The 11106-nt window shown below is 31.5% G+C and overlaps 1 protein-coding gene across 1 annotated transcript in view; it reads left to right on the top strand.

The window, feature by feature from the left end:
* The first annotated feature begins 393 nt into the window (after window positions 1-393).
* The window catches only part of Tif-IA (RNA polymerase I-specific transcription initiation factor RRN3 homolog Tif-IA), a 34502-nt gene continuing 23789 nt past the window's right edge, over window positions 394-11106 (top strand). Inside the window, exons 1-3 of the mRNA XM_074174211.1 lie at window positions 394-1041; window positions 1206-1311; window positions 1365-1517. Coding sequence (XP_074030312.1) covers window positions 588-1041; window positions 1206-1311; window positions 1365-1517 — 713 coding nt within the window. The 5' untranslated portion in view covers window positions 394-587. The remainder of the gene's footprint in view (window positions 1042-1205; window positions 1312-1364; window positions 1518-11106) is intronic.

Here is an 11106-nt window from a genome sequence, read left to right as displayed (position 1 = left end):
CTAAATTATCTAATCCAATTTTCTTCTCAAAATTTTCAGGACAACTCTCTACTAATTCGTAAGGAAAAACATGTTTCACAGAATCTGTATAAGAATCATTTCTCAAGCTACATATTATGGCATACTTTTATGGGGTCAGTCTTCACATGCAATTAAAGCCTTCCGTATGCAAAAAAGCAGAGAACACTGTCGTCCTTCATTTCAAGAACTTAACATTCAACCCTTGCACACACGTCCACACACACACGTTCCCGGACGAAGCGACTATTGCATAACATCCGTTGTTATGCTTAGGAGGAGACTGGTCTACTGCGCCGTAACGAAAACAAAGACCGAAAAAAAGAGAAGAAGAAGTTTTATAGTTCTTGACATTTGGTGTCATTCAAATTTACGCTTTCAATGTTTTAGTCAAGTTTTGTCAGAGAGTATAGGTTAACACGTGTTTCAACTTGTTATGTGAAATATTGTGAAAGAATGTAAATTTGTAAAGCTCTCGACTATTAACGAATAGAAGATTAGTGGTAACTAACGTATTTTTTTGTTGATGTTTGTTCGTATATCCATAGTTTCTTAGTGAGTTTTCAAAAATGTCTTCAGCTTCTCAAAGGTCTACACGAACGGTACGAACTCCTTCATCAATTCTCAAAAAGCCCAGGAGCATCAAAAGTAGGCTAAGCGAACTACATTCTACACCAATCAAAGTTAGATTTGTGTTACCGCATTCGCAGAAAGTCAACTCTATTCTTGAAGGGTACATTCAGTCCAAGGTATCCAGAGATTATGAAAATCTGGTGTGCCTGCTGCGGGATGCAGAATTGACTGATGATGATGTTTCCTCAATTCTTACAGAAGCAACTGAATGCATATCGATCCTCAATCAAAATTTGAGGCTATTTGTAGAAGCCTTACTATCCATACCTTGGACTGATAAAAGTCCTAAAGTGGTTTCAGAGTATCAGTCATTTATAGTTAATTTATTGTCGGCTCATAACTACCATGCTAAGATGGTTGTTGATAAGTTAGTGAAGTTATTTTTACCAGGTTAGTACCAAAACATATAATTTTTTGATTTTTGGTAATGTAAAAGCAATTTGCTCAGCAGGATATACAATAAAAAATTCAAAGGAGACAAAACTGTTATTGTTTGATGAAATGAAATATTCCTTCAAATAATGAAATCATTAGCAAAAACACATAATTTTCAGATCCAACTGAACCAGATTGGCCTGAAGGAACCCCATCAAAAAAGGATCAAAATAAATTTGTGAATATTCATGCTTTAATTAAATTATTATTAAATGTTATACCAATGTAAGTAAAGAAACAGATTTCTCATCAACAGTATACTAATTCTGTATTTTCAGGTGTAGAGAAATATTGATGTCTTCAGTAACAAGCCAGTTTCCTTATTATAATAAATCAACCCATATGCATGAGTATTATGTACATAATTTATTATGTATTTTGGAATATCAACCCTGTTTCCGACCTGACATCTTGAGTCTTTTGTTTTCCAAGTAAGCATGCATTTCAATTTATTCATTGTTTACAATGACATCATAATATGGACTGGCTATTGAAGAGTGAACATTGACTCCAACAACTCAAAATGGGATGGATAGATCCACATTTTGACATTACTTTTAGATGTCGCTATATTTTAGGTGTTGCATACTTTTGTTGTAAAAATTTTGGGGTTATGATAAATTTGTTACAGCAGTTCTGAATAAATCGTCAATACCAAAAACAAAATTATGAGAAATATGAATTGAATGATTTGCTCTGCATCATTCCATTATTGTTTAATTAGGTACATGTTAACGACTACCAAGTATGCAACTCATATTAATGTTGACATAGTTACAAGCACGTACTTTCCTTTGCGCAGTGATGTCATTTCAAAAACTTTGTGTCATCTGCAGTATGTTGAAGTAACGTAACAGCAAGTCCATATTGTCATGTCTATAAGTAATCAGAATGTAGCTTCTAATGGTGAATTTATACACATTCAATTAGCAAGTGACAATCATGATAAGTTGAACTTATCGCTTTCCAATTGACACTTTTATGCAGAAAAATTAACAATTATCGAGTAAAAAGTGACGACTAAAAGATAGCGAACTTTCCAGTTTCTTACTTGAATTGTGCCAAATTTTCGGCTAGTAGGTACTCATCTAGTGTGCAAATGATCGTTGATTGGTCCATTTAAGATCACAGACAGTAGAAATGAGGGAAACACAATATAGAATAAAGAAAATAACTTTTAACTAAGTGAATTATTTGTTACTCGTTTTATTAGACCTGTTTCGGGTACCTCTAATAGGATAAGGTCAGATACTGTACCTACCTTACCTAATAGGCCTTATCAGTGTATATTTTAAGTACTTGTTTCTCCTTTGATCAAATCTAATCAAAATATGCTTCATTAGCCAAGATCTGAACATCTCCTTGGCAAAGTCTAGTAAAGTAAAACGTGTATATGGGACATTAAATTAACAAATATAAACTATAAAATAATGCTTTGAGACTAGAGCAGAGTATATGGACAGAATAATATTAAGCCTAGCTGAACAGATACAAATATAAGTACATGAATATATGAATATTCAGTAAATGTAAATATATAATGCTAAGTAATGAACATTGATAGCCATTTCATGTAGCTTTCAATAACTTGTTTACACAAAGCTACTCGATAGAGCCATAGTAGAATTCGTTCACACTATAATAGGGCCTCCTAACAAAGAATTCTCTTACTTTCTTTCTGAATTTCTTTTCATTATATATTCGCCTTAAATTAATGGGAAGGTGAATAAATAACTTCTTGCTATTGAAAATAATGGGCTAGAGTAGGTGTTGGAAGGGAAATGAAGTAAGGTGGTATTAAATTGATTTTTATATTTTTTGTGGATAAGACACACTGTTTCCAAAATAAAAAGACATACATAATAGTAGTGTCTAACTTTCTTGCATGACATCCTGCTGCTAGTCTTTTACATAAGTAGTCGACATGGGAATCAAATTTTAGATTTTCATTATTATTAGTTACTTGAAAATGGTCTAGTAAACAGAAACCGGATGTAACAAATAATGAACTTAGTAGATATTACACAAAAGTAATTTTCTTAATTCTATATTCAATATAAATTTCCACAAAATAAATGGGTCATCAATCAAACAAGTTAGATGTAATAGTCAATATTACAGATTTCTTTTTCTCCAATAGAAGCTCAAGCGCTTACCTACTATTTTATTGTGCCTTTTTAATCGGGAATGCATAAATGTCATCGTTTCTGTTACTTGCTTCTTGCTAATCAAGTGTGCATAAATTCATCTTGAACCTTATAAGTTAGATCCACAGAATTGTGAATGGTGTTCAATGAATCTGATTATTTTTTTGAAATACATTTATTGTTTACATATGCGATACTTCGGCTAGGTCAGCAAGTCTCATACCTCACTCGAAAGGATTTTCATTCTATAAAATATTGGTATACTTATACTGTTTCTTAATACTGAAAATTAATAATTCCTCATTAAAAATGCAAAACACTAGCAAAGGGCTGAAACTAAATTTTGTGATTTTGGTAAGATTTGCCACAGTTGGTGTAATTTGGTTAACAATATAAAGTTACTGAGTCACCCTTCCGTGGAATTCAATGATTGAAGCTTTTACAATTGCCTCAACTGAATTGTCTAATTTTCATATGTTCAATACATTTTCGACATTTTTCGCAATCGACGTTTTTTAAGGACTCTTTTGATATCTTTTATTTTTAATGTTGTATTTTCTTGCAACAAAAACCAAGGGGATTGACTTTGCAGACGAAAAATAATAAGATTTCGTTTCTGTTCCATTTGTCGACTACATATTCAAACATATTCAAGAAACACTTTATTGTGAGATTTTCACTAAACACTTTTACAAAAATGCAACACGTGTTTCGCCATACAATGGGGCGTGTCTTTACTAATTATATTCTACATATTCAATGCTTAATATACCTAATTTTACAATTTTAAGTACCTTAATTTCAAGTACCTAAATTTTACCGGCCATTTAATGTTTTATGTGTACCTGAGTTTGTAATGAATTAAATTACCTCACATCTTTCCAATGGTATATTCTTCTATAAGCCAAGTTTTGCCTCATGTCGAAACTCTCCTATCTGTTTTAAGTAATGTGTCATCCAGCAAATAAATTCATCAATTTCAATTGAGAGCAATTTTCTGTTTAGTTTTTCCCAGCTGAAATTTAATTCCTCAAAAGTTTTCCACAATTTATTTCTGTCTATAATAATAACATTTATTTGGTAAGTAGGATACATTCCTAATATACAACAACAAAATTATAACTAACAAATAATTGATTAATATTCCAAAACTCATGACTTATGATCTTATTAGTAATACCTTCAGTTACATTTGTTATAAATATGATGCAGTATATCAGTTTTAAACCTTTTTAAAGTTGAAGCGGATTTAATTGAATGAGGCAATTTGTTGTATGTATCAAAACCTTTGACATGCACAAATATCATTGTCTGGTATAAAAGTCTCTGGGATACCGAAAGCCAATTTAGGGTTGTTAACATTGTAATTATGGGAGTATATCGGTTTCCTCTCAATATAATTCTCATTCCTCTATTTTGTAGTTTTTGTAGTTGTGTCTGTTTGTACAAAATCGAAGCACAATAATCAAAGTGTGGTTGTATAATTGTTGTATATAGACTAATATCTTTGTGTTTAAAGACAGATGCTTTGAAATTCTATAGTAAAAATATAGTTTTTTCGAAATTTTCTCATGTATGTATTGAAAATGTTCTTCAAATGTGAGATTGCAGTCCAGTTGAAACCCTAAGTATTTTAAAGTATTATTTACTTTTATATTTTCATCATTAATTGAAATATTTATCTGGTTTGTATTGATTTTTTATATTTGTAATTTGAAGTGAGGATCATGGCAGTAGTTTTACTCACATTCAATTTCAATTCATTAATTTTTATATATTTGTCAACTTTTTGCAATATCACATTCATTTTCTGTACAGCAGCATCCAGGCTTATATCACTACAAGCTAATAGAGTATCGTCTGCAAACAGGTTGATAAATTCACAGTCGACATGTATATTAATATCATTTAAATATATAATGTATACTAAGGGGCCCAAAACACTTCCCTGGGGTACTCTATTATTGTTTAATATTTCATTTGAAATTGTACCATTGATTCTTACTCTTTGTTTTCTGCCTTCAAGATAGTTATAAAACCATTCATACACTTTGCCCTCAATTCCGTTTATTTTCATTTTGCTGAGGATTATATTTCTGTCGATTGTTTCGAAAGCTCTCCTCAAATCTAAAAATATCGCTACTACAAACTTGTTGTTATCTAATTTGTTTATCAAATAGTTAAGTGACCTCTGTAATGCTGATTCACAAGAGTATTTTTTTGAAACCCTGACTGGTTATCAAATAGAATCTCATTTTCATTCACAAAGTTTAGCAATTGATTGTAAACAGCATACTCAAGTACTTTCTCGATGGGCGGCAACGTATTAATAGGCCTAAATTCCTCAGCTCTGATAGTTTTATTTACCTTAGGAATTGGAATAATAGCACTAATTTTTAGCAGATCTGAGATCTTTCCAGTCTGTAGGGAAGTGTTGATAAGATTCAGTATAGCATGTCCAGCAGTTTCAAAAATTTGTTTAACAATTTTGGCATTTAGGATTTCATATGTATTACATTTATTGTCTAATGAAGCAATAATATAACGTAATTCTCCTAATGAATCCATTTTGAATTTAATTATAGGCAAGTAAAGGTTAGAATCGCAATTATACCTCACTTCATCACTTTGAATGCTCTCGATTATCTGGTTAATACTATTAACAAAATAATTGTTGAAATGTTCAACTAAGGATGTCTCTTTCTTGACATTGTACGAGTCTCCATTATAATCAAATTGTACCTGACTGAATGAGTTTTAATTACTATTTTTTACAAGGACTTTTAATGTTTTCCACATCATCTGAGAATTGTTTCTATATCTGTCAATTTTATTCCAGTAATACTTTTCTTTTTTAACATGTTCACAATTACATTTCTGAGTATTTTAAAGCTATCCCATTTGAGTACTTTTTCACTTGGTGAAAATTCAATAAATGATTTATAGGCTTTATCTCTTTCCTTGATTTTACTATTTACTTCATTATCAAACCATGGTACACTATTTTTAAATTGACATATTCTTACTGGTGCTATATTGTTGATAACTGCAGAACAATTATCAATGATTTCTTGATATATGAAATTTACATCTACTGAACTCAATGCCCATTCGCAAGAAATCAAATTTTTATTTTATCAAGATTACTCTCACAAAAATTTCTATATTTTTTTGTAATATTGTTTTGTTTCAATGGCTTTAATAGTAAGTTGACTGATATTACCAGTGATATTGGGGGATAAGTGATCGTTGGTTATAATATCATTTTGATTTGATATAACATAATCAATTAATGTTTCAGATTCTAATGTGATACCTGTTGGTTCGGTTACAAATTGGTTCAATCCATATGTTGAGAATAAAGTCTTGAGTTTATTAACATAGAATGCATTTTCTGAGAAATTCAAATTAAAATCTCCCGCTAGTAAAAAACGATTATTTGATAACATAATGTCATCAATGATCTCTTCAAGATGTTCCAAAAAAATAGCATCTGAACTCGATGGGGAATGATATAAACAACCAATAAACCATTTTGAAGACTTGAAATCAATTTTTAGGATTGTACACCAAAAATTACCATCGAGCACAAACGATTTATAACTAGAAAAATTAATATTTCTTTGAATATATAGAACTACTCCTCCAGTGTAACGACTATTTGAGTCACAACGCACACAATTATACTGATCCATTATTATTTCTGAATCTTCAATATCCAGTGTCGTCCTAGCTTCACTTAGCAGTGATACTTTAGGTTTGTATCGGAACAATACATCATGAATTTCATCCTTGTGTTTGATTATACTTTGTGCATTCATGTATATAACATCAGAGCTTAACTGTAAATCAGGATTTCTTACAAGTTTTTTTTGAATTGAATACTATTTTTACCGACAATTGTTGGCTTGTTATTTATAAATTTAATAGTTTTTGTATTATTGTCTATTATTGGTCTTCTTTCAAGGCTCCCACTATTTTATCAAGGGTTGTTTTTTCTTTCTTGAAATAAAATGAATGTACTGTTCTTCTAATTACAGTCCTTCTTCCGGGAGATGGTTTTGGTGATTTCACGGTTTCATTTTTTCTCTCATTCTTGAATTTATATATCGATGATTTTGACAGTCATTTGCGAACACATATCCATGGTATACAAAAGATTTTGGTGTATGAGAGCTTCATATAAATTAAGAATAATAATAATCTTCTTGTTAACAGATAAAGTTCATTTGATCATTCATTTTACTGGAGAGAAAACTGAAGTAACCATTTTAATTCATACACTAAGTATAGTCCAGTTCAAATATTGCCCATCAAAGATTAGCAAATTAATTGTTGGAAATGTTACATTTTGACAAATGTTTGGTTTCAAACCACTAAATGCTCGAACTTCGTTCTGAACAAACATTCCTTATTTTACCTACCAATTCAAAATAATTTGTTTCAAATTCATTAAATTCTCTCAAAAACTGGGAGTAATTTTTCCAACCCTGAATTTACTTAATGGATAATATTTTTATTAAGAAAATTGAATCGAAATAATTTTGTACTCTCGTGAGTTTTCTTACTTTCCATTTATGCCACTTTTGCCGTACCTCAAAGACTGGTAACGAAACACTTAAAAATTGCCTGTACCGAACAAAAACCAGACTATACCTAATAACTTGACTAATTCTGAATATGGATGTAATGTTGACAAAACTTCCATCAAACAGGCTCTTCTCACTACTCAGCCAATTGTCTGCCTTGATAGTATCTAGATCGATTGGACCAAATATGGATATATAGTGGACTGTAGGGTATTGTTGAATTTTTACTAAATAACTTTACCTTTTATATATATTTAAATTCGACTTGTCAATACAATAACAACATAACATTGTTCCTCATAGCTACTTCGACAGATACTTTATAATTACAGTGGAGTAGATTTGAGTAGGTTTAACAGGATTTTGGTAGACAGCGTCAAATTGACTGGCCTGCCTGAAGTCCCGATCTGACCTCACTTGACTTGTTTCATGAATTATTTAATGTCAAAAGTTTAGTACAAGGGGGAAATAATATCGCTAGTTTTGAGAACAGAAAAAGGTGAGAAATTTATCAAATCGATGCTGAAACATTATAAAATGTTTTAAAATGATTCCAGCAGTGTCCATTATTGTCAAGAACCGAGGGGGCGTTCAATTTAAATATAAAAAGTAGGCCGTGGTCGATTGGAACCTGAAGCACAGAACGTTCCGCCTGCTACTGCTGCAGTAGCAGTCGTGACTCCTGCCGTCAAAGCCTATGTTATTATTACCATATATACGTTGGTAGAGAAAAGTTTTTGCTTTTCTACTTCTCCATTTTCATAAAAAAAATGTGGGAAAATTCCAAAGGATCATGCAAAGAAGTTAGTTTCAGATACAAACTGGAAAAAAAAACCCTCTCGAAACAACTACTTTCATATAAACTTTGAATTATACAAAAGAAAAATTAATTTCGAAACAACTACTTTTTTATGAACAGTGAATTACACATGAATTTATTCAAATGTCATTCACAGGAACACTACAGAATATAGTATTTCAAAGAGATATACAATTTTACGTACATGGAACAGTGTCATTCTCAAAGGCAGACATCGATGTTTCGTAATGAGACACTTGTCTTATTGCCTCATCAGCATTGATTTGAGGAGAAGTATAGAACCAAAACCTTTCTTTCCCAAAAACTGATCTCCCCTAAAAATATACCCCTTTCAATTTGAATTTATAAGAACACACTATTGAATGAATTCACCATATTAATTTCAGTATTTATTCAAAATATTTTATCTTATATGAGAAGACAAGTACTTGAGATACTGAAGAATAAAATATTCAAAAACTGTTCGCAAACTAAATTGAAAATAATTGGTTTCTTATACCTTTTTGTTTAATTTTGTTTGTTATTTAGATGTGAAAGCGAGTCTGAAAAATCCTTTAAACATTTTGAGAGCATTGTCTGCGAAAATAGATGAGCTAGTATTCAAATCGATGTAGATTACAATTTGACAAAAATCACTTCTGATATTCACTGCTCTTGAGGTAGTCATTTTGGATAGTATTTTGCAGAGTGTGAGAATGACCTCTGGTGAATAATAATAATTACTATAAACTCCGACAATTCAAAAGGAAGATGAAAAACAATCCCTTCAAAAAAGTGTACACTCATCTATGTTAGTAGACGGGTTGGATCCAGACACAAATAGATGTTTGTAAGTGCTTAATGATAAAATAGTTCTGAAACTAAGTTTTGAAGGTAGTGAAACCAGAAAAATAGATGAATTTCAATAAACAATTCACTCATAATCTTCCCAATTCAGAGCACAAATATCTGCATTAGATGAATCCGATATGTATGTTTCATCGTTTAACAAGAGATCTATAATTGGTTCATAATAATAATCATAGTTAATATTATACTGTGAAGCCCTCTTATGGTTTGAAGTCCCTGGTTGTTTAATATTTGTTCTTGTGCGGTTGCATCGTCCTGTATGTTTTTGTTTTAATTGAGATCCAATCGCTAGTTTTTTGTTGGTTTTCTGAATGGGATCATGATCACTTTCAGTTGATTTCTCAGGGAAAACTTTTTCTTCGCAATAGGGGCTTTTCTTAGGAAACTTCTTTTTTTTATTGTCAACATTCTTGTTGCTGCGGGCCAAGTTTTTCTTTATTGCACCCGTTTCTTCAGAGCGTTTTTCTCCTGCTGTTGCTATTTTTTTAATAGCTCCTTCAGTTGCAGCAATCGTAATACCCAGTGGGTCATCGTGAATTTCTTTTGAAAGAGATATTTTTTTAAATTCCTTCTTACTGTTTTGTTTTGATTGACGTTCAACCTCTATTGTATTAGTTTTCGGAGTTGGTCTATGGATATTTTCAGCCGATTTGGAGAGATTTTCTTTGCGATGAGAACTCCTTTTAAAGGACTTCACTAATTCTTTATTAGTATCCTTGATACCATGAGCTAACACTCTCAAAGTCGCACATGTTTCTTCGGAATATTTTTCTAATGCTTTTGTTATCATGTCTTCAATGTCTCCTTTGAATGTAAAAGATATTTCTGTAGATTTTTTAATTTCATCCCTCAGCACGGTTATTTCACTTTTAAGATCCTCAATCTGCTTAAAGATTTTGGGTAGCTGCTTGGCCTCCGAATAACAGTCAGGGCATAAGTGAATCAGTGTTCTTGTTGGGCTAGATATGATGCTTATTTCTTGAGCCTGGTGATTATTACAAGTTTGACATATTGTTCTGAAGCACATGTCACAGGGAAAGCCAAACACACTGTGGTGTTCCTGATCTTTTTGTCTATCCTCTTTGAAAACACACCTTTGATTACATTTAAAACAATTTGATGTCGACATATTAGGTTATGATTACTTGGAAACTGATAATAGTTGGAGTTTTCTTCAATTTTCTGGGATCAAAATATTTTTAAATATTACACAAGAGCAGTGGAACTTTTTTTGTCACAGCCTTGAAAAATCAGTTCTTGATGACGTACTCCAACATCAACTCTGGAATGCACCTCATAAGAAATATTGTTTATTTAGTAATGACCTTGTTCAATTTCCTGCATATGCAATAAAATTAGATAAACATCATATATGTTATATGTGTTGCATACTTAAGCAAAGAGTAAATGGAACACAATAAACCTTGTTTCTTGTTAAAGCTCATTCATGCCACAGTGTTGTTTTAAATAAAAGTAGTAAGTGCCATGAAACTATTACACTGACATCACAGAATATCAACTTGGGAATCCCCTGAGCTGCCTGATCGCCGCGCCGTCGCTCACAACGAACGATGCGACGGAGGAACCACCTTGATGAATAATAAAGTAAAATAGA

The sequence above is a fragment of the Leptinotarsa decemlineata genome, unplaced genomic scaffold (genome assembly GCF_025532065.1).
Source record: "Leptinotarsa decemlineata unplaced genomic scaffold, Ldec_3_MD MMD2_P_RNA_scaffold_12, whole genome shotgun sequence".
In the NCBI taxonomy this organism is placed as follows: Eukaryota; Metazoa; Arthropoda; class Insecta; order Coleoptera; family Chrysomelidae; genus Leptinotarsa; species Leptinotarsa decemlineata.
This window is presented reverse-complemented; position numbering and strand designations above follow the sequence as displayed.